General features: G+C 49.6%; 1 protein-coding gene across 1 annotated transcript in view; it reads left to right on the plus strand.

Moving 5' to 3' along the window:
• The first annotated feature begins 9741 nt into the window (after positions 1 to 9741).
• Positions 9742 to 24179, plus strand: part of Klf9 (Kruppel like factor 9) — a 25373-nt gene continuing 10935 nt past the window's right edge. Inside the window, exon 1 of the mRNA XM_021202820.2 lies at positions 9742 to 11085. Coding sequence (XP_021058479.1) covers positions 10581 to 11085 — 505 coding nt within the window. The 5' untranslated portion in view covers positions 9742 to 10580. The remainder of the gene's footprint in view (positions 11086 to 24179) is intronic.

A 24179-nucleotide genomic window follows, 5' to 3' on the forward strand; every position in this document is an offset into this window, starting at 1 on the left:
CTGCCTCCATTGGAAGCCTTGCCTGGTTATAGGAGGGAGTCATTTCAGGTTCCATATTCTCCATTCCTAGGACTTTTAGCTAGGGTCACCCTCATAGATTCCTGGGAGTTTCCAATGTCCTAGGTTTCTACCTCATCCCAGAGATAGAAACCTATCTATCCACCACCACCACGCATTGATCGCACTGATTCCAGTTCTCTAGAAAGTTCAAGTCTAGGGAAGACAGGTGGAAGGGGGACAGTGAGAGAGGACCACACCTCTTAATAGTTCCACTCCTATAGGCCGAGCATTCAAACTCATTAATTTACGGATGCTCTTCCTATTCAAACCACCACAATCACTCTAACAAAATAAGGCAGACTGCTTTAAAAAGAAAGGCATGGTTTGGCTCATGGTTCTAGTGATGCAAGTCCTAGGAAGGCAGTGCTAGTATTGAAGGCATAGAGCTTCACCTGGCAAGAGACAAGGATACTAGAATCTGCCAAGGATTGTCCTCTGGGCCAAACAACTGCTCTTTGGGGAGTTCAGCTATACCCCCTTGCCAAAAGATTATCCCAGTCGTACTGAGTGTTTACACACTCACGTAGAGGTCGGAAGGTCTGGGAGACCCTCCCATGAGTATCCAGCACTCTCTACTATCTGTTGTATGCAACTCTTCCTTAATCACATGTGATCTCAGGGATGGGCTAGAGTAGATAGGCCTGAGAAAAACATAAGGAGGGAGCTTGATCTATATGGCTCCCATCCTTGCTGGGTAAAGGTTTCCCTGGTGTGACCTGTTGGAGAGGGAGGAGTTCCCAAACCCCTGTAAGAATCTACTTACTTCTGCTTTATAAGGAAGCCCAATACACTGCTTTGGTGTATTTAGAGTGAACTCAGGCAGAAGCCTGCCTTCCTTTGTTGTCAGGGTCTTAGTAGAAGGGACCTGTAGGTAGCGTGGCTTCTAGGGATCAACCTATTGTCCTCTTGCTCGGTCAGCAAGCACAAAGCATAAGGAAGTACCGAACAGGGACATGAACCTTGGACTCCCAGATTAAATGATATTCTCATGCACGACCAATTTATCGATCTTGGCATATTCTTGTACAATCTCACAATGGGGATTAACTTCAACACAATTGGGATCAAACAATATCCTACCCATTTCAATAGACAATGGGGAGGCACCCTGGGGAGGCATCCTGGTGCCCTGTGTGAAATATGAATGGGTCTCCAAGGGACAGAAGTGTGGGCAGCACCTGAACAGAAAGGCAGAGAGCATGGCGGGGCAGTAGGTGGAAGGTGAGGTGTTTTGTCAAATTACCTTTATTTTCTCCGTGAAATAAGCAGCAGGGGTTTTGGTTCAGAGTGTGTTTGGAATGAGGAGGGTGTCTGAGGACGGAAGGTGCAATCTAGTTATTTCAGAGTGTGAGAAAGGAAAGTCCCTGGGGATATGCAAAAGGACAGTGTTGAGAGCCCACTAGAGACTCGTGATCATAAATTTAGAGTGGCAGCAGTTGGCCTTGATATTTTAGTCCAGCATGGCAGGTCGGAGAGAAACTGCGTCTTGCCAAGAAGTTCCAGGAACCAGGTGAGGGGTGCATGCATAGAGACTATGATGTCTCAGCTAGGTAGGAAGGACGTAAGGACAAGATTGAACATTGAAAAAGGAGATTGGAGGCCACAACCAAGTTGAAGAATTGTTCTGAAAGAAGTGTTGGTTGGTGTCTTAGTCAGGGGTTCTATTCCTGCACAAAACATCATGGCCAAGAAGCAAGTTGGGGAGGAAAAGGTTTATTCAGCTTACACTTCCACATTGCTGTTCATCACCAAAGAAATCAGGACTGGAACTCAAGCAGGTCAGGAAGCAGGGGCTGATGCAGAGGCCATGGAGGGATGTTCCTTACTGGCTTGCTTCCCCAGGCTTGCTCAGCTTGCTTTCTTATAGAACCCAAGATTCCCAGCACAGGCACCACCCACAATGGGTTCTCCCACCCTTGATCATTAATTGAGAAAATACCTTATAGCTGGATCTCATGGAGGCATTTCCTCAAGGGAGGTTCCTTTCTCTGGTGATAACTCCAGCCTGTGTCAAGTTGACACACAAAACCAGCGAGTATGGCTGGGAAGTAGGGTGCAAGGCTAAGAGTTCAGAAATGGAGGCAGTTTCTGGTGTCGCAAAGGTCTCGGGTACCCAAATAACAATGGAGTGTTTCAGGGATGAGCGTCTCAGATGGGCCATTTGCCTACCTACAGGGATGCTAGCCCCACTAACAGTGTTAACAGCTGGGCGGGAAGGCTGCAAGTCAAGTGTGAGGGACTCTCAGAGCATGAAGGGGAGGGAAAGTCAGAAGACTTCCAAAGGCGCCAGGTGGAGCTAGCTTAGCCTGGGGGCAAGGTCTAAAGCTGCAGAGGGGAAAGGAAGAGGCACACTCACAGCAAACACTAATGCTGACAACAGGTGCTAAATTCCACTCCAGAAGCCTCGTAAACCTCGTCCTTTCCTTGGGGTGCTAAGAGGCCACCCAGGGTAAAGGATTTATTCAGGATCCTGGACTGGGAAGGAAACAAGAAACAGCCAGACCTTTTATTTCCCTTTCTCTGTTTCCCAAATGCCAACACAGTGTTTTGGATATTTAAAAAGGACACTTAAAATGCCCTTGTTTGTTTCTGCCTTTGAACAACCTGTGCCGCTCAAGGACAGGGCGGTGGTAACCATGGCAGTGAGCAGAGGGTGGTGAAGAGGTGGTTTTTAAAATGGGGTGAACCTCAGACAGGCGGCAAACAGAGCTGGAACCTCTTGTCCTCCTTGGGGCCATTTGTTCATTCAGCTTAACTCTAAGGAAAAGCTGAATTCTTCCCTGCAGGGAGGCAAGCTTAAAAAGAGAAGGGTTTGCCTCTCTCGAGGTGTGTCCCTGGGAATAGATTTCAGGGGGTGGGGTGGGGGCACTAGGAAAATTTGGGGCAGCTGGCACAAACAGGACAGTCTGTGATGGCAAAGAAACTAGCTGTCTTGCCTCCTGGGTACAGAGTTCTTAGGACCTGTCAGCTGTCTCGCCACCTCTCCCCAGACAGGTGGCCGCTCATGGGGGTGGCCTAGTATTCCAGCCAAAAAGGCTGCCAGGCCCAGCCTTTGCAGGAAGGTTTGGGGTGGGGGGGAAGGGTAGAGGAGACGAGAGAAGGAGAGAGCTGACGCACTGCTGGATTAGGGGCCTTAAGAGCCTTCCTTTCCAGGACGAAGACGCGCCCCAAGCGGTCACAGGGCAGGGCAGGGCAGGGCAGGGCACGGTAGAACAGGGCAAACTGGAGGAGGCACATGGGCGCAGAAAAGTTCCATGACTGCAGGGTTTTGCGGCAGGTTTCCCAGCTGCTGTAGGCAGAAGGGAGGCAGTCCCGGATGATGGCCGAAGGGAGGGGGAGGAAAGAGGAGGGAAGTAAACAGGAGACCACGGAGAGAGCCAGTTCCCGGTGTTCAGAGAACACCAGCCGCCTCCGGTCCCGGTGGGTGGCTGTATGTGTGGAAATGAAACAGGGAGTGCGAGGGGGAGTGAAGAACAAGCACACTTTTTTTTTTCTTTTTTGCCTGTCATCCACTCACCTCGTCTTCCCGACCCTGCAGCCCACGTCCCTACTGGGGTAGGGGTGGCAGGAGGTGGGAAGGAGACTGCTCGCCAGGCGCCCACCACTAAGTACAAGCAACTGTCGCTGAATCAGAACTGTCTCAGCCGCCTGTCACCTGTGCTCGCTCGGGAGGGGCACATGGCATCAGACTTGGGACTTGCGACGAGAGGGGGTGGAGGACCCAGCAACGGGCCAGAGCGTGGGGGATGTCTCCGGGAACTGGGAAAAGCTGGGAGTGACTACTCCAAATATCTAGGGGGACATCGGGGAGAATGGGTGGGACTAGGGTCTTGAGGGGACTTGGAAGCAGAGGGAGGGGATGACAGAGGGCGGGAGTGTCCTGCAGTGGGAAGCACCCGGGAACGGCGCCTGGGCTGAGGGGCGGCTGCTGCTGCCGCCAGTGCGCGGGGTTATGCGAGGTAACCGAGAGCCTGGAGGAGGAGGGAGGCGGCGTGGGCCGCGGGCCGGGGTGTCTGGCGCTCGTTGGACAAAGAGATGATGAAACGTGAGCGCTATATTTACCAAGGGGGTGGAGACGGGTGGGAGGGGGGTAAAAAGGACAAACTGTTCCACAACAACCACAGGAAACACAACCCTTCTGACTCACCCATAGGGCCGCGCCGACCCCTGCGCAGCCTTAGCCCCAAGGCAGAACCAGACTCGGGGGGCGCCAGTACCGGACCGAACCCCGGTGCTCGGGCTGAGGATGAATAGGCTTATAAATGAGTGGGACACCGGGTCGAAATACTGCTTGAGTGTGTGCATAGCTTTTGTGGGGTAGGGGAGGGCAAGGAACGACATTAATTTTTTTTTTTTTAAGCCGGGTGGCTGGGTCATCGCAGAAAAGATGTGGCTGCAGTCGTGGAGTGCACGATTCCTGCAAAGTCATCTCCACCCGCACAGCCTGGCCGGCCAGCCCGCCCCGCCCAGGGAAAGCAGCACCAGCCACCCCACCTCTCTTTGCCTCCCCCACCCCCGCGCCTTGCTCGCAGGGCCCAGAGTTGGGGTGCGGTATGGACTATGTTTAGAAGCTGATGTCATCGCGACACCCTACTCTGCAGTGTTCCCAGAGGGACCGCAGGGCAGGTTTTCCTGATCTTCGAGGATGTGGGGGTGGAAAGTGGCCTGCCTTCTCAGCACACCTCACACCCATGGTACCTCAGGGATTAAAAAAAAAAAAAAAAAAAAAACCTCGCTAGAGTTACGAAACAGGGAGGTGGCGCTCACGTGGAGCGTGCGAGCCCAGTGGCTAGCGCCCCAGGGGCCAGCAACCCTCCCTCGTGGCTCCACCTCCACCTCAGGTGTGGGGGGCTAATTTCAAGGTTAGCTCACGTGGGCGCGGGCGCCCGGAGCTCCTTGCACGAGTTTGGGGCGGGTTCCTCGTCCCCCAATCTAGGGCAGTTTGTTCAACTGCAGCAAAGGGAGCTTGATGTTCCAGCAGGGAAGGGATTTCTGAGAACTGGGACTGTCCTCAGATGAACCTGCCTCCTCCGGCTGCTGCTGCGGCGGCGGCGGCTGCCTGCGGAAGACTTTTTAAAAGGGCGATGCCAGGCCCAGACGCTCAGCGCGCAAGTGGCTGAACCGCCCGCCACTCTGCGGCCGGAGCCGAGCACCCGCCCCGAGCGCCACGCGGGGCTGCTCTGAGCACTGGGGGCTGCAGGCTAAACTTATCCTCCTGCATATGTATGAACGGATGGCCTTTCCGCTCTGCAATGGAGAGGCCTGGGGTTTTGCGGTAGGCTGCTTAGTGGAGCGAGAGTAAAGTAGGGCGTCGTGGAAGTTTTCGCGCCGGAGCTCCCCGCCCCCTCCAGACACTGGGTGTTAACTCAACCTGGCCACAATCGGTTCGCCAGATCCGGCTTTATCGGATTGTGTTTCAAATCCAGGGACGTCGCTATAGTGAAGAGCCCACCCCTTCATTCCTGTCTCTATTCTTCCTAAACCCACCACCTCCCACCACCTTTCAGCAAAAACGAACACAGCTTTCCCCAGTAGGCCCTTTACGTGCTTTGGGTGAGATCGCTAAAGCTGCGGAGTTCAGGCCTGGGAAAGGGCGAGGTGAGGATCCATCCCAATGTGAGGTCTGACACGTGATCCCCTACCCCCAGCGGGCCATCTGTTCTTCTTCCTTCCCGCCGGGAGGCTGGCAACTTTGTCCAGGCAAGGTCCACGCCTCTCAGCAGGAAAAGACCGAGAAAAGCCAGAATCGGCAGAAACCTGTATCTACAGCATGTGACTTTAAGCTGAACTTCGGGCCTAAAGCTGGGACCATACTTGGCCATCTGTGTTTTAAAACTAAGTGCCAGGTGATTAGCCCCACCCAACAAGATGGGGAAGCCCTGCTTCGGGCTCAGTCTAAATATGTCTCCAGAAGAGGGGCCCAAGAGTCGGCAGCGTTAGCCTGGAAACATCTTACCGGGGTTTACCTAGGAAAAGGAACAGATTCTAAACTTCTAGGCCACTTGGTACAGAGCAGTGTAAAAAGGGGGTAGAGGTGGGATTATGAATTAGGAAAAAAAATGGCATGCTAACTTTAGCTTTTGGGAGGTGGAGGCAGGAAAATCTCGAGTTGGAGGCTAGCCTAAGCCCTGTTTTTAGAACTAATTTTGAGGGGGGGGAAAGCATTCTCGTTAAGTACTGGCTTCAAGGTTCCCGAACCTTCACTGTAAGGTGACACAAGTAGATGAGGCATATTCTGAGAGAGCAAATCTAATTCTAGTGTTCCCCTTTCTCCATTTCTGCTTGAGATGGAGTCTCACATACCCCATAATCTCCTTTCTTCCTCCCTAGTTCTGTGACTTCAGGTACTACAGGTATGTCATTCCACAGCCCACCCTGGCCTCTAGGAAGTTTTACAGACCCCTGCATCTTGGGAGTTTGAAGAGACTGCAGTTGAGTTAAATCTAATCCTATCAGTCCAGTCCACAGATAAGAAAATGGCTGGGAGAGGTGGGGTGAGGTCACAGATCTCATTTTAGGCAGAAGACTCCTATAGCCTTCAGGTACTACCTTGCACTAGATTACATATTAGAAAGCACTGTAAACAAGTCTCACTGTTCTGGCTACAGGCTAATAAGCCATAGCCATGGGAACTTGGAAGATACAGCATAGGCATAGGGAGACTTTGGAAAGGAAAATAACATGTACTAGAAACAGTTCCTTTCTTTGGGTTCTCCTGTTCCCCTGGGTGGGGCTATTTGGAGTAGAAATATATGAAGACTCACTTGGGAAAGAGGACCTCTTAGATTTATGTGGCATAATATTAACAGGATATTTTGCCCAAAATTTAATTGAGACAACAACCACATGCTGGCTAAATAGCATAAGCTGGTTTTAATCATAAAACTATTATAGTACATTCCAACACAGATAGAAAATATTGTTTAAAAATACAAGGAAAAAAATCATGGGCTGGAGAGATAGCTCAGCAGGTAAGAGCACTGACTGTTCTTTCAAAGGTCCTGAGTTCAAATCCCAGCAACCACATGGTGGCTCACAACCATCCGTAATGAGATCTGATGTTCTCTTCTGCTGTGTCTGAAAACAGCTACAGTGAACCTACATATAATAATAAATCTTTAAAAAAAATCATGATGTGGGAAATATCACTTCCGGTGCTCTGTGCTATCAAACACACATATGATTCATAACATGCACATGTAGCTCTCATCCTATAGAGCACAGACTCCCTTTGTGTTTCTGTATCCCTTCACGCTTAGTTCATTACCAAGAATGTAACTATCTGAGAATGAATGGTCAGAGAAGGGGAGCACGGGGTACAATGCTAGAGTTGCCGAATTCAAGGGATTCTCTACATCAACTATGCAGATCTGTAAGAGAAATTCAGATGGACAAGGTCTGCTTTCTTGGTCTTCTTTATAACTGAATTTGGAGTGTTGAGAGAATGCAGTCGGGATCATGTGAAACTAAAGGGCACTAGAAAGAAGGCAGCAAGAAGCAAGGCAAGTTAAAGTTCACATTAAAAAAAAAACCCTGAGCTGGGCGTGGTGGCACACGCCTTTAATCCCAGCACTCGGGAGGCAGAGGCAGGCGGATTTCTGAGTTCGAGGCCAGCCTGGTCTACAGAGTGAGTTCCAGGACAGCCAAGACTACACAGAGAAACCCTGTCTCCAAAACAAAACAAAACAAAAATAAATAAATAAATAAATAAACCCTGTCTCAAAAAACCAATAAACAAACAAACAAATAAACCCTGAGGTTACTGTATTCAAATGCAGAGTCATATCTTTAAGGGAAGACAGAGGCGCCTTCTCCACCTCCTTCTCGGAGAATAAGGGTTACTGCTGTTAATCTTTGGCAGCCACTCAGACCTAGGCCTGAGGAGACTTCATGAGTGTAACTAATGCCAATGGAAATACAAGTCTAGGAGGCTGTGTAGGCCATGATCATGGGGCTCTCCAACTGATCCCACCGGGTATGTATGCTGTGCCCTAGGGAGGCAGGCAGAAGTACAAATTCCTAGGGACAGACTTTATCCTAGAAAAAAAAAATCACAAATTAGGCAGAACCAATCCTTCCTTCCCTTTCCCCCTTTCCTCCTTTTCTTTCTTTTCTTCTTCATGCTTTATTCCTTTTATTTATTTTTTATTTATTTTATTATATATATAATATGCATGTGTGTTGTGTATGTGATATATATATATCATATATATACATAATATATATAATATATATCACATGGATGTCATAAGGGTCTTTGGGCCTAGGTCCGGCACGAAGCATGTCCTCTGTACTCTCATGATGTGGTGTAATGGCAGTGATATTTCTCTATGGGTTAGCACTTCCTTTCTACTTGTTCTTTTCCCAGGAAATGACTTGTGTGGTGTCTTTCCTGCATAACTTTAAAAATCAAAATAATTTACCCTACTCTTCAAACTGGAAGGGTTCTTCTGAGATCCCAAAGAACCAAAACATTAAGGGTTAACCACTAGTGGGTAAGTTGGGGTTAGATATTGTGAAGTTAGTGTCTCATAGAAACAAGAGCCTTTCATACTCAGGATAAATGGAGGGATTTTTTTAATCAGCAGTGTTGACTGTATGCCTCTGCTACAGTCAACGATCAAGATGGAAAACAACCCCAGCATTCATCTCAGGAAGAAGCACACTGAGTTAATCAGACTCCCAACCCCACACTAATTGTTGACCAAGTAATGCCGCAAGATTCAGTGGTTAAGAACCTCTGGCTGATTCCAGTTCTCAGGACTATTTAACACAGTTAATATTTCACAGGGGTGGCTCTTCTAAAGCAGAGTCAGGAATCGGGAACCCTGGGGTTTCTTGTGAGTTCTGTGGTCGTCTACCAGATGAGGTAGACAAGTCTTGGTCTCCACAATTGTGAAGCAAGAGGAAGGAAATGTGCTGTGCAGGGACGGGGAGGAGCCCCTAAGAAAAGGATTTTTTAAAGTTATGCAAATGAAATGTCTTATTGGTCTCTGTTTATTGGTTAAGATAGCTTCAAGACAAAGCGAATTTAGAGTCAATGACACCCAAGGAAGTAGGAACCTTGAGGTTTAGCAAAATACCAAGATGGTGGTGCTTCTGTATAAGAACCATTGAATATGGAACCAGATCTTTTGTTAGATGTTAAATATTTTTAGATGAATTTCTCTTGGTTAATGTGTGGGGTGAAGAAACTTTTAAACATCTCCTAAGTGCTCCATTCCAAACAAGAACGAATTGATGCTGTCTCATCCGAGTCTGTCCTTGGACAACGTGCCCTGCCATATCGGGGGTTTGTTTAAAATTATAGATTCACACTGAGTTTATTAAGCATCCCGTCCTTCCATCTATCTATATTTTAGGGTTAGCACCAGCAACACAAATATGAAAAAATCTGTTCGATTTCACTTCTGCTCCGCAGGTTTACAAGTGTTGAGCGCTTCCTTTCGGAACGCCCTTCTGATTGGCTGAGCCAATGCCAGTGACATCAACCAACTTACTTTTGATTGGAAGCCTGGTTGCTGGGACTGTAGCGTTTGCAGGAAGTCACTTAACTGTTTGAGGGCTGGGAACCCGAAGTTGAAATTCTGTTTCGTCCCTAGGGATGGGCGTAACTGCCTAGGGGAGATGCGTTCCCAAGCCACGCCAGCTGGCACGTGGGCCGGGAGGCGTGGGCGCGCCCGCGGTCTGGGCAGCATCTGCGGGGATGCGCAGCCGCTGGTTGCCCGGCTCCGAGCAGTTTCCCTTTTAAATGTCAGCATTCGGGGCTGGAGGGGCAGCACGCGGCGGCGGAACGGAACGGTCGGATTGGCCGCGCGCCGTAGTTCTAGACGCACCTCTCCACCGAAGGGCCCTTCTGACTGGCAGGGGGAGAAAGTAAACAGAGTTGAATCACCCTCCCCACTGGCCAATTGGAGGGGGCCTGGATTGTGACGTGATGGGATTCTGCGAAATTGTTACTGAGCTGGAGAATGCCGGAGAGGCGCGGCGCGGCAGGACCAGGGGCTCAGCGGCCGTCGGCGGACGCGGGAAGAAGTGTCTTGTAGCCGCGGCGCCCCACTCAGTCCCGGCCCCCCTCGTCCGCGTACTCGGCTGATGCCCCGGGGCGTCAGCTCAGCGGAGAGGCGGTCGAGGACGTGCGCCTGGCTCGCAGTTGGCTTTCTCTGGGACTCGGACACGTTTGCAGTCGAATAAACTTGCGACCGCCACGTGTGGCATCTCTCCAAGGAACCGGCTCAGGAGGAGGGCGCGCCCATCGTGGGATCGCGCGGGGCGTTGGGCAGGGCGGCGGCGACAGTGGCGGAGCCGGCCGCGGCTGCTGCGTGCGGAGGCGCTGCCGGTTACGTAAAGATGAGGGGCTGAGGTCGCCTAGGCGCTCCCGCGAGTCGCAAGCTCCCGCGCCCCCGCCCCCTCGGCCGCGCCGCACCGCGCTCGTCGTCCGAGGCCAGGGCAGGGCTAGCCGAAGCTCCGCAGCCACCGTCAAGTTTGGCCGCACCGCCCGGGCTGCCGTCGCCCGCACCATGTCCGCGGCCGCCTACATGGACTTCGTGGCTGCCCAGTGTCTGGTTTCCATCTCCAACCGCGCCGCCGTGCCGGAGCACGGGGGCGCTCCGGACGCCGAGCGGCTACGACTACCTGAGCGCGAGGTGACCAAGGAACACGGTGACCCGGGGGACACCTGGAAGGATTATTGCACGCTGGTCACCATCGCCAAGAGCTTGTTGGACCTCAACAAATACCGACCCATCCAGACCCCTTCGGTGTGCAGCGACAGTCTGGAGAGTCCCGATGAGGATATAGGATCCGACAGCGACGTGACCACCGAATCTGGGTCGAGTCCTTCCCACAGCCCGGAGGAGAGACAGGATTCTGGCAGCGCGCCCAGCCCGCTCTCCCTCCTCCACTCTGGAGTGGCTTCGAAGGGGAAACACGCCTCCGAAAAGAGGCACAAGTGCCCCTACAGTGGCTGTGGGAAAGTCTATGGAAAATCCTCCCATCTTAAAGCCCATTACAGAGTGCATACAGGTTAGCGGCGTCGCCTCTCCCCTGCTCCGGGCTTAGCTAACCTTTGGCCGACCAGCATTCCTGGGCGCCCAAGACACCGCACTCGGCCTAGAGGCTGCAAACATTTTGGAGAAGATGCTGCTTAACTCTTGCACCCTCTCCTTACTTGGCTCCAACCTTTAGGAGCCACCCGAACCCCCCCCCNCCCCCCCAACTGCGGCTCTGAGCAAGTGGCTTGCTTGGCTCGGCCTGGAGCCGGCCCGCCCCTCCCTTACCCGCCCCGCCCCCGGGACTCCGAACCCCGCCGCTGCGGGGCCGCCCCACCTGGGGAGACGCTGGCGGTAGGGCAGTCAGATGGCGCAGCTTTTATTCCATTCCCTGGTGGGGTTGAAGCGGAGGGGTCGGCCTGGGAGGGGAGCCGCACTCTGCGTGAATCCTTTTAGGATGACTAAGGACTCATTTAGCTGGATGGCGGCTACTTTTCAGGGCTTGCCAAGGTGGTTTTAAATTTGGCTAAGAGTCCCCTGAGAGGTTTAAAATAAAACTGCTTCAGGCTGCAGGGGAGACTGATGAAGGAATGGATGGTGGATTAACTTCTTGACTGGTTAGCTTTCCTAAGGAACGTGATTCAGTGCTGATCTGTTCCTATGTGACTTATTTGGTCTCACGCCTGAAGCCTAAGGAGAGAGGTGTGGTCTTTGCTGGAGTTCAAGGCCTCAGGGATGAGTGTGGGGGCGTTCCTCTTAGCTGTAGACCAGGCAACACACCAACATGGCTGTAAAGCCATCTGCTCTAGGGAACCGGCTTTAGGGGCTTAGTAGGACCCTGGTCAACTAGCTCTGGTGGTTCTAGTTAAACATAGAAAAAGGTGGAAGGCGTTCACATATGGACAAGTGTTGTGATCAGCTAGGGAAGGGTCGTTTGTAACTGTTGTAATGATCAGGCAGTGGGCCTTACCTTGTCCTGAGAGAGCATGTTTCAGAGTTGTTGGCATCATGTACAAAGGTGTTGAGGGTTTTGGTGTGAGGCTTTGGTATTTTGTAGAAGAGGTCCGGAACCTTTCTTTGGTTTGAAAATGATAACTCGGTGGGATTTTCCGGTTTGTTTGTTTTTGAAAAAACTGTGTAGCCACCTGTCCTTTCCCCCCCCCCCTTTGGAAAGTGAGTCTCTGGGAGGTGGCTGCCAGCACCAGAATAAATCTTAAATTTCCTAGTGATGATGAAAAGCTAGGTGCTGTTTGGAGTCCATGTCTAGGTTGCCATATGAAACTGCACCTTTGTAAGTTTGACTCTGTAATAGCTGTTAGACAGGCCTGTACCCTCAGTGGGGGGTGTGACCTTTAGTAGGGCTCGGGAGGTGAACTGAGGTATATTAACTCAGCAGCTACTCTCCACAGCTGTTGGGCGGGCCTGGCCATGTCAGCCATGTTCCCGGGGTTCAGTGGCTCAACATGGACACCCACGGCCACCTTGAGCAAAGGCATTTTCTCCTTCAGGAGGGCCGCCCAGTGAGTGTTGCAGGTGGGGAGGCCCGCAGTGCCTGCTGTGACATAGCAGAAGACACCTATCCAGCACTCTGGGCCATTTCAGCTGAGTGCTTTTCTCGGGCATTTATAGAAATGGCTGCTCATGTGTGCGTGCATGCGTGCTGCTCTTTAATTCTCCATAAGGCACGTCAGCTCAGCTGTTTCAGGAGAACCTTTCACACCGATCACAGTGGAAAAGGAAAATGAAGTACATGTTCTTCCCATTTTAAAATGTTGCAATCATACCTTTGGCTCTAGTGGTGTGGTGATTTCAGGGGTCTTAACTTATGTTTGGGGGGGGAGTTGGGGATAATAAGGGTGCTGGACTCTCAGTACTGCTAGTGTGGACAAAAATGCCAGCCTCTACAGATAATGCCCGAAGTGTTTGAGTTTCTGGGGTGTTCCATTCTGAGACAGCTTCGGGTTAGCTCATGGTTGGGTGGGGCAAGCAGCTTCCGGATTTTCTCCCTGCCGGTTCTTAAATCCAGAAGGTGCTTGGATCCTCTGCATTCCATGAAAATCTTAAGAGCTGAAGTCCCTGCCACACCCCCGAGCTCTGTACTGTTCCACACAGTCCCTCGAGAATCCCTCCCTTCTGCTCACTTCCTTATAGAGTCTTACACAGCTCAGCTTCCAGAGAAGTGGAACCCATTTCAATTTTTTTTTTCCCCCTTTAATTCATGGAACACCTTCCATAATGTCCTGAGGAAGGACACAGGAGGTGGCTGAGCGAGACTCAGGTTTTACCTCTCTGTTTTCCTGAGACCTTACAGCAGGTCTGTGTAATTTGGGGTTTGCAAACTGTCGCCCTGCTGCAGAATTTGCTTTGCAGATTTGTTCGCTGTGGACAGCACAGAGTTTATAAAAATTTCATTAGTTACCAGCATCTAAAAAAAAAAAAAAATATCAGAATTCTGGCATAAGTCCAGATGTCTAGCTTCTCTGGAAAGATCTGGCAAATAGTGGGCCAGATTCTTGCCTAGCAACAATTGGTTTGAACCACTTTTTCCCAGGTGGACTTCATTTATTCCTTTTTACTTTTGGTTTTTTGGAGGCAGTGCCTTGCTATAGAGCTAAGCTGAACTTGGATTTGAGATGTTCCCCCCCACCCCATAAGTGCTGAGGTTACAGGCACGTACACCAGACTTAGACTTTTTCCTTGGCTTCTCAGAGTGTCTGGCACAAGGGGCTGGTATAGCATCCTTCAGTTGTGGAATAGAATAGTTTTGTTTCCCCTCCCCCTCCTCCCCCAAGGACTGTCCGTAATGGCAATTCTGACTTGGTGGATAAGTTACCTTCCAAGGTAGTCAGCCTCTTTCACTATTCTCTGTGACTTTGGAGTCATTGTTTGTCCACGGAGAGTCTAGTGTTATTAGAAATGTGATGTGGTCGATGTGGTAGCAAATGCCTTTAATCCTAGCACCCGGGAGGCAGAAGCAGATGGATCTTGAGTTCAAGGTCAGCCTGCTCTACATAGCAAGCTACTACAGGCTGCCAGGGTTATTTAGTGAGACCCTGTCTCAAAGACGTGTGATATGAAGCTACTTACAGGGGCTGCAGATGTTCAGTGGCAAAAGGCATGCTTAGCATGCCAGAGGCTCTGGGTTCAATTCTTAGCACCCAAACAAAAGTCCAGGGAGTCTAGATTTTCAGGGCCAGAGCCAGCTCTGGCTTGTGACCCCAAGCCCTAGCTTAGTGGCTGAAGTGTTGTCACCTTCTCTTTTTGTAAGTACAAGGAAAACCTGTGTTCTCGTTCTTAAGGAGGTGTGCTCTTTGCCACAGTGTTTTGTTGTTGTTTTTTTAAAGATTTATTTATTTATTTTATGTATATGAGTACACTGTTGCTGTCTTCAGACATACCAGAAGAGGGCATCGGATCCCATTACTGATGGTTGTGAGCCACCATGTGGTTGCTGGGAATTGCACTCAGGACCTCTTAACCGCTGAGCCATCTCTCCATCCCTTGCCACGGTGTTAATGGGATAGCTTTCATTAACCGCTTCCCTCCTCCCAGATGTGTTTCCAGCTAAACCTGACTGAGTGGGGGAGGGATTGACTTGCCTGTGGAACTATGTCTCCACTGTTTTCCCATTATAGGTCCCCTAAGGAGACTTGAGATGATGTTTTTCTACAAATGCCCACCCTATATCTACCCTGTGGTGTCTTAACACCAAAAGCATGAATTCTAGAGCCACTTAGGGACTGTGCCCCTTTTGAAGGCCCCAGATCATTCTAATTCATACTTAAGATCGTCGTCATCTATCAGGGGACCAATTTTTGCCCACCTGGGGATGATGTTAGCCACCACCCCGACCGACCCCCGTGGGAATGTCTAGCTCTATTTTCGAGTGCCTTGTGTGGAGAAATATCGGTGGATCGTAGGGAGGTGAGTGCAGAGCCACCCGCAACCTCCTGTGGAGAAGGTAGGTTCCCGAGTTTGTTGGTTTCCTGGGGGTTTGCTTGTGAATTGCAGCCGAGGTACACTTCTCATGAATCCTTGGGCTATTTGGCCTAGCAGAAATCTCCCTGGAGATGGAGACCCGCCTCAGTGGCCTCAGTGGCGATTGTTTGTTCCTAGTCTGGAAAAGAAGGAAGGAGCCCTCTCCTTCATCTCTTAGTTGCCCAATCTCTCTGCCCCAGCACTGACAAAGCAGGGTGGCTTTGGGAGCTTCAGAAGCTGGCGAGGATCCCTGCTTCACAGCATGAAATGCAAATGGGGTATAATTGAGAAAACCACGTGGTGGTTGGTTTTCTGGTTTCCCTCTCATGGACTGTGAGTGGGCCCAGGGTTGGAGGAGGGAGGAACTGGGGGAAGCAGAGCCCTCTGTCTGGATGGTAGCATCCATTGCCTTTAGATAGTGCTATAATGGGAAGGGACCCCATCCCTGGCTGGGTTGTTGAGGCCTATCCCCAAGACCAGTCAAGTCATTCTGCAGCGCCTGTGGGAAACTCCCTAAGTGAACTTCCCAGGGAGAGACATCACGGGGCACACTGGGAAAGTGGCTGACAGCGATCTTCCCTAATAAGTTCATTGAGAGGAAGAAAATGGGCAGATGGTTTCTCGTGCTCTTTCAGCAGGCCCTAAAGCCACAGGACTCTAACTCTGCTTGGAGAGCCTGCTTCCCAGCCCATCAGCTTGGTTTCTGAATGCCTTCCGAGCTCTAGCCTTGTTGGTTTTGAAAAACAACACCCGGGCTTGTTGTGTTTCTTAGTCTGTTTTTTATTTTCCCTCTTTCTTGCCTTATCTATTCTCAGGGTTGGGGGGGGGGGCCTAGCTTACAGCTAGAAACCTCCCCCATATCACCCTCCCACCCCCGCCTCAGTGTTTCTCCAGAAAGCCCAGCGCCCACAGAGGAGCGTAAATTAATGCCTAGTAATTGGTACAAAGGCACTTTCTGTTTCTATGCAACACATGCAAAAGGGAGAGAGGAAAAAAAGAACCCACAGATGTTAAAAAGGGAAAGAGAGATCCTCACAGCAGTGGTTTTGGGTAATCCTGGCTCCCAGTCCGCCCCACTTTTTGTTGGAAGTTAGTCACAGGCCTAAGCCTAGTGCACTTGGTGGTGGTAATTGTCGGTCTAAAAAGAATAGACCTTGGAGGTTGGACGTGACCTTGAAAGGTCATCTCATCCATCATTTTGTCTGTAAAAGAGCATGTGCCCACCCTCTGAGATGGGCTTGTTCTGCAGAAGCATTGAAGGAACTTGGGAGATTTAGAGGCACATTGCCAGGATACAAAGACCCTCCAGCCTTCGCTAGCATGTGACTCTGAGCTTCTGGAATCTTCTGGGGCCTGTAGTTTTCAGTAGAAAATGTTAAAGCCCATGGTGGCTTTCAGCTCGCTTCTGTGAGAGCTCACATCTCCCCCCCTTGTGAGCTCCTGAGGCTTTGAATCTGTGATTAACGAGGTTTTATTTATATTGTTGTTTTAAAGCTGTGCCTGAAATGCTGCTTAGAGGAGTTAATCAGGTAAAGGGGCTTGGGGAGGGAGTGGCCCAGCCTCTTCCTCTCTTTCCCAGCCAACTTCACTTCCTGAGGCAGCTCCAGGCCAAGCTGAGAGTCCTTGCTTTTCCTTCCTGGAAGGCCAAGAGTTAGAATTTGACTTGCCTCCTCAGTAAGTGTAGGACTAGCAGTGATATTGGGAGAATGGCATCCCCCACCAGAGTAGGGAGGAACCTTTTTTTTTTTTTTTGATTTCTTGGGTCTTTCTCAACATTCGTTTCCATTTGTTCCTAAACACACGTTTGTGAGGTGTGTCTTCACGCCCCTTTTTGTCTTAGCGCCACACTTCCCAGGTGCACGGGGCTTTGGATGCCTGTGGTAAGAACTGAGAATCTGGACCTGGGATCCAAAGGTTCCCACCCCATCATCCCAGGCCAGAGCTGCTGGGTCTTTGAGTGAATGAAAGTGTTTTCTGGGATTGGGGGGATGGAACCTAGGCCTCCTGAGTGCTGGTAGCACTGTGACTCGGGCCCCTGAATTTATTTTTAAAATGAGATCAAGAATGGTCACAACTCTGAACCAGGAGAGTGGGATTCATCCCTGACTGACCAGATTGAGTCCCTTGAAAAAAGTGAGGACATAAGGACATTGTTTAAATAGATGAAAATAAAACCATGGGAGCTTATACCGCACTTCTTTTTTTTTATTTATTTATTTGTTTTTGGTTTTTCGAGACAGGGTTTCTCTGTGTAGCCCTGGCTGTCCTGGAACTCACTCTGTAGACCAGGCTGGCCTCGAACTCAGAAATTCTCCTGCCTCTGCCTCCCAAGTGCTGGGATTAAAGGTGTGTGCCACCACTGCAGATCATTGTGGCTCAGAACAATGGGAGAAAGGTGGGAGAACTTCAGCGTCTGCCCTTTCCAGGGGATCAGCTCTGCTAAGATCGCAGTTAGTGATGACAAGGCCCTGGCCCATCAACGAGTAGTGACCTCTTAGGAGCTCTAGCTAAGGTAGGGGGCTTCCAGAAGAGCTTTTGCCTTCAGCATGGAGACAGGGGTACTGTGATGGGAGCATGGGCTTTTAGTATACTCTGCCCAAGCCTAACTTAACCCTGACTCCATAACTCTCCTCACAAAGACTCAGGCAAAGCTTTTATCTCCCTGAACCTCAGGTTTCTCGCTTGTCAAATGGGGTTCCATAATTATATATAATTATATAATTCGTGAAGTTAGGAGGCCTCGTTCAGATGAGTCATTTAAAAGATTATACAGCTGGGCAGTGGTGAATTTCTGAGTTCGAGGCCAGCCTGGTCTACAGAGCGAGTTCCAGGACAGCCAGGGCAATACAGAGAAACCCTGTCTTGAAAACAAACAAACAACAACAAAAAAGATTATGCATGCTAACCTTTTGCTGAGTATTACTACAATTAAAAAATAAATAAATATTTTACATACATATCCCAGACACCCTTGAGAGTCTTAGAATATTTGTTTAAAATTCTAGGTGGACTCAGGATGATGCTGAGCAACTGTGACAAGTGAAAGGTGTGTTAGATGCTGACAGCCATTGAGACTTAGTGAGCACGATCATATTGAACATGTAGTATGTCTCAGGTCCTGAGCTAAGTGGCTTACATGTGTTTCACTTCAATGCCAATCCCATAAGATAGAAATGTGCTGCTTTTCTTGTTTAAATGGGAGGAATCAGACTAGTTCAAGGTTATGCTGAGATATTCCTACTGTTTCTAGGTCTCAGTTGTACGTGAGGGCTGTTGAGTGGCTTGTTCCCAGTGAGAAGAGATTCTGTATTTATCCTTATGGCTCTTTTGGGTTTGGCCCTAGAGCCACCATCTTAAGCTGTCTTCCTTGTGCCCCAGCTCTGCTGTGAAGATAGTTTTCATGAGTCTTAGTTAGGAGAGTCAACAAAAATAACTGCTTTTGACTGTGTCACCTGAAACTGTTTCCTTCCAAACAGTAAAAGCAAACAAACAAACAGACCAAACTTGTCATTGTTGTTTTGATTTGCTCTTTTTGTTTGCTTTTGTGTTTTGAGACAGGGTCTGGCTGTATAGCTCCTGCGAGCCTGAAACTCTGTGGCCTAGGCTGTCTTTCTGCCTCAGCTTCCAGTCTGCTGAGATGACAGGCCAGTGCTACCACCCCTGCCAGGGGCTGGGTTTGGGATCCATAAATAGGTTGCAAGCAAGAAAGTCCAGACTTGGACTTGCTCTGAGCTGGGCGTTGTGTCTCTCACCTATAATCCCAACACTTGATAGGCTTAGGCAGCAGTTGACCGCCACGTGTTAGAGGGCACACTAGGCTACTTAGCAAAACTTAAAAAAAAAAAAAAAAAAAAAAAATTAATAATAGAGCTCCAGGTTCAGGAGTTGCTGAATGCGGACGGACATTCAGTGCCCCCTCTCTCTGGCTTTGCCACCCTCTTGCTGGCTCTGGCTTCATTCATGAGCAGGCTGTCTCTGAATGGTACTAAAATGGCTGCCAAGCAACACCAGACTCACTTCCTGCCAATTCAGCAAAGCCACACAGAAAGGCTACTTCCCATTCCTAATGATTCCGGCAAACAACCCAGGCTGGAAGCCGCCATGGCTAAGCTTAAGTGGTATGTCCCTTATGAAAACAGACTTATTTATCCAAGATTCTCAGGTCTGAAGGTGTGGGTTCAGAGAAAGGACTGGCTGCAGAGGGAAGCAAGGCACACTGTTCCTTACCAGTAGAGGGGACAGAGGCCCGACAAGGCAGATCATTAGGCTTGCAAGTAGGCTGTGCCAAAGAGCAGCATTTATTTTTTCTCTGCTCTCCTGAGCTTAGCAGAAAAGATAGGCTGAGAGCAAATGGACAGAAAGGACCTGGCAGAGAACAGATGATTTCAACATATTTTACAAGTACTCGTGCACTCACAGGCCCTCCTGAGGAGATGATCAGGGAACCAAGACCAGACGCTTCGCATGGGACACGTTTTATAAGCAGCCGTGTGATCTTCAGGGTTTTCACATCATCTATCCCAGTGCTTTGAGGGATGAAATGAGTCACATTTACATGAGCATTTATTATCCCAGGTGCAGCTTAATAGAGAAGGTCTCTGTAAAGATGAGCCATTTATGTAGTGGTTCCTATCGAGATTCCAAAGTCCTTCCAGTGTGTACAGTACTTAACAGAAACACCACAATAAATACAGGATACAGAAAATAGAGCTCAAACACACACACACACACACACACACACATGCACGCACACACGCACATCAAAGTGACTTAAATTCCTGGGCTGCCGTAATTCCGTTGTAGTTTTTGTATCATTACAGTTTCAAAGACAGTAGCAGAATGAAGCTGGATGTGAAGTGCATGCCTCTAACCTGAGCATTTGGGGAGGGCTAGGCAGGAGGGATGAATTCTGAGAGCATCCAAGGCCAGCCCGGGCCACTTGTCCAGATCCCATGGTGGGCAAGGGGGGGGGGGGCACTTCATGTTCGGAGAACTCAGACCCATCCTTCGTAGTTTCCGGTGATGAACACTGAATCAGGGGGAAATCTCTGACTCATTTTGTTGCAGAAATGAGTGGTTCAGTGGAGTAAGACCCTGCTATCGCAGCCATACCCTGGTACCAGCAATGCGAAGTCCCGGGGGGGGGGGGGAGCAGGAGACAATTGATGGCATAGCATTACTTGTCTGCCTCATCTGGTAGAGTTGACATAATTAATAACCCCCACCCCCTGCCCCCCGCCGTTGGGGGAAAGCTCTATCTTGGGAGTATAAGAGTTCTTAGTTTTAGGGTCAGTGAGTTTTTAAAGATACAACTGTATAGCCACACTGACCTCAAACTCACAGTGATCCCTTGGCCTCGAAAGTGCTGGAATTATAGAAACGGCTTGTTAACACATTACATTGTATTATCTTTCCGAGGTAAAGCTCAAAACAGCCATGCTAATTTGGGATCCCTCACTTTCTTTCCCTGAGTGATCTCTGGAATAGCAAAATTCACGGGCTGCTTTGGCATCTTGAAGGGTCATCCCTGCAGCTTGGTGGTCTCCGCTGGCTGTCACACACCCACTGCATGCCGCCTCCGATGCTGAAGGGTGAGATTCTGGGCACTGCGACATTGTTTTCCTCCGGTGGCACCTAGTCCTGTCCATTTGGAAGGGAGGGAAACCCAGGTCTGCCTAGGGGCGTGTCCCACTTGACCACAGCAAGCCAGCCCCTCAGGTGCCGTTCCAGTAGGGCCTTTCTAACCTGGCCTTCCACAAGTTGCACTTGTGGTCCAGCAAGGCTAGGAGGTAGCAGCCTTTCCTGAGCACTTCCTGGCCTGACTTTAAGAGGAATTACAGAGCTCTGGCGCTCCCTAGAGACCTCTAACATCTGCACAGACCCGGTTCTGCGAGCCCTGTTCAGATCTCACAAGCCTAAGGTTGAAAATAACAGTAGCGAGTAGAAAAGACCCACGTAAGCTTCAAAACGCAGCAGCACGGCCCTCTATGGACCGCAGGGCTTTGTCCATGATGGTGGCCGGCATCGTGCCCGGGAAAGGATTGAAATTCCAAGTACAGGCTGTACTGAGGCTTGTTGCTTCTGTAACTTTCACAAAGATGGCCAAGCAGAGGTCAGGGGCCGGGTGCACTCCAAGGTCTTGGAGGTGTTAGCGAATTCAGAGGGAGTAAGCTTAAGGTGCATAGCTTTTTGTTTATTGAGACAGGGCTTCATGTAGCCCAGGCTAAACTTAAATCTATTAGGGCTACCAAGGACGGCTTTGAACTCCATCCCCCTACCTTGGCCTTTTCAAGTATTGGAATTTCAGACCTGTGCTACGTAGAGCTCCAGGCTTGGTATTCTACATTCTACATTAAAAACAAGCACAACAAAGCAAGACAAGGCAAAACCCCATTACTTAGAAACTGAAAGTAGGGCGCTTGGGGGTGATCACTTAACTGCCTTAACTGTGAAGTCGCCCTGCCCCAACCCCAGGCAATGTATATACAAAGAAGGGCCAGGAAGACAGGGTGCAACCCCACCCCCACCCCCACCCCCACCCCCACCCCCAGGCATGAAAGGTTCATTCAGTTCTACCCTTGGCCGGTTTCTCTTATCTCCTATCCTTGTGTGCATACAACTGAAGCAAGCCTTTGGGCTTGGTTTGAAACTGGCCTTGCCCTGGTGTGGTGTCTTTGGGAGAATCATCCATCTACCCCTTAAGCTAGCTGCTGCTCCTGAAACCTGACCAGTTAGAAAGCTCCATGCTAGGTGCTTCCAGCTCCAAGTTCTCTGGCTGACTTAAACAACGCCTTCTAGTGAAGTGTACCAAGAGGCAGCCCCTTTCTTGTGTGTGTGTGTGTGTGTGTGTGTGTGTGTGTGTGTGTGTGTGTGTGTTTTTAAATGGCTATCTGTTTGAGGTCCGTAGTTTGCTACCTCACTGGTTTTAGAATTTCTGAGAGGAGGCCACGAGACTCCGTTCCCACTGTGCTGAGTACCTGAAGGCTCCAGAATCTTGTCTGTCATCTTTCCTTGGAGTTTCAGGAGGCCTGTGTGTTTCTCACAGATCTATGGAGTGTGAGGGTTCATGCAAACAGCAGCAATGGTATCTGTTTACCCCACGGATCCCAAATGGCTGGCTTGAAGTATGCCCCGGGACAGACCCGTTTCCTTGTTTCCTTTTAAGAGCCTACACTGGTGCACAGGCTGCTTTCCCACTCCCCCCCCCCCCCCCCGCAGCAGCATCTCACATCAAAGCCACACAGCAAAATAAACATAGTGAAACCGGGCTGGAGAGACAGCTCAGCGGTTAAGAGCACTGACTGCTCTTCCAGAGGTCCTGAGTTCACTTCCCAGCAACCACATGGTGGCTCACAACCATCTGTAATGGAATCGGATGCACTCTTCTAGTGTGTCGGAAGACAGCTACAGTGTACTTACATGTAATAATAATAAAAAAAAAAAATCTTAAAAAAAAAATAGGGAAACCACCAAGGCTACAGGAGAGAGATAGAACAGGTGGTACTCGGATGGGTAGCCGTGGGGGGGGTGGGGGCAGGATTGTTCCTTCGGAGGCTGCCAGGCATCCTCCTCGTTCCTTCGTAACATCTTTGGGTGTGGCGATACTTCCGGTGAACGGGAGGCTTATCGCGTCTTGATTTTTTGAGTCCAGGGTTCAGGGAAACGATTTATGCAGGAGAAGGTGGAATTCTGTCTGGGGCGTTCACAAACTGTTAGGTTAGCTTTGCATTTGAGGACACTGGAGAATGGAGGGAGGTGCTCATTCTGCCCTGCAGATCCTCCAAGGGGGGCGGGAAGGTGGCAGTGGACAGCCGGGGATTCGAGCAGGTCAAGCACTATGGCTGACGCTGTGTTCTGGGACTGGCCCATTTCCTAGGAAGGATGGCAGTAGCTGGACAACAACGCACCACCGCACAGCTCAGGAGGAGGGGTGCCTTTTGTCTGTTCTTGTTAGGGCCTTTCTAGGTGGTTAAAGGGGGGGGGGGCGTGAGAAGACAGATGTATATCCTGAAAGGTTTTTCACTTTCTAATGAGTTGTTTGAGTCAGAAACAGCGACTTCCTTTCTTGTCATCAACACCTAGAGTACCCATTAATTTCTCCACAGAAACTACACATCTCTGTTCCCACAGAACACTTTGTTTTGGACAGGGTCTCGTCACGTGGCCCTTCCTTGCTGGACTGGAGTTCACTCTATAAGCTATAGCTTTAGACTCCTAAATCTACCTGGCTTTTTTTTTTTTTTCCTTTGCTTTTTTGGTTTAATTTTTTTTTTATTTTATAATTTTTTTAAAAAAAAATTCTTTTTCCATACTTTATTTTATTCAATTTACATCCCTGTCGCACACCCCCTTCTCTTCCCCTAGTCCTGCCCTTAGAAATGTCTCCCCCTCTACCCTCTTCCATCTGTACTGAGCCTGTTGCTTCTGCACTTTCACGAAGATGACCAAGCAGAGCTATTGAAGGTCAGGGGACGTGTGCGCTCCAAGGTCTAGCAAATCCAGAGGAGCAAGCTTAAGGTCCATAGCTTTTTGTCTGGGGTACCACCCTATCCTGAGACATCTAGTCCCAGCAGGACTAAGCCCATCCTCTTCCCACTAAGACTAACCAGGCAGTCCAGATAGGGGACAGGGATCCAATGGCAGGCAACAGAATCAGAGAGAGCCCCACTCCAGTTGTTAGGGAGCCCAAGTGAACACCAAGTTGCACATCAACAAAAGTCTCACAATGTGTGTGGCCTAGCCCGGACTCAAACTCAATCCTCCAGTCTCAGCTACCCAAATGCTGATTTATAGGCAGGTGATGAGCAGCCTTGAAATACTTGATAATCTGTGGAATAACTTAAGCTCAAATGCATCATTTTTTTCAGTAAGTTTATATATTCACATAAGAACATACTAGTTTTTGAAACAATGTCTTCACATAACTCAGTCTGGCCTTGAATTTACTGGGTAAACCAAAATGGTTTTGCATTTGTAAGCCTCCTGTTGTAGCTTACAAAATGCTAAGGGTGTGGGCATGTGTTACCATGCTCATCTCCTGTATTAGATAACTTTCTTTTTTTTTTTTTTTTTTTTTTGGTTTTTGGTTTTTGGTTTTTCGAGACAGGGTTTCTCTGTTTAGCCCTGGCTGTCCTGGAACTCACTTTGTAG

Source organism: Mus pahari, chromosome 1, assembly GCF_900095145.1.
Source record: "Mus pahari chromosome 1, PAHARI_EIJ_v1.1, whole genome shotgun sequence".
Classification (NCBI taxonomy): Eukaryota; Metazoa; Chordata; class Mammalia; order Rodentia; family Muridae; genus Mus; species Mus pahari.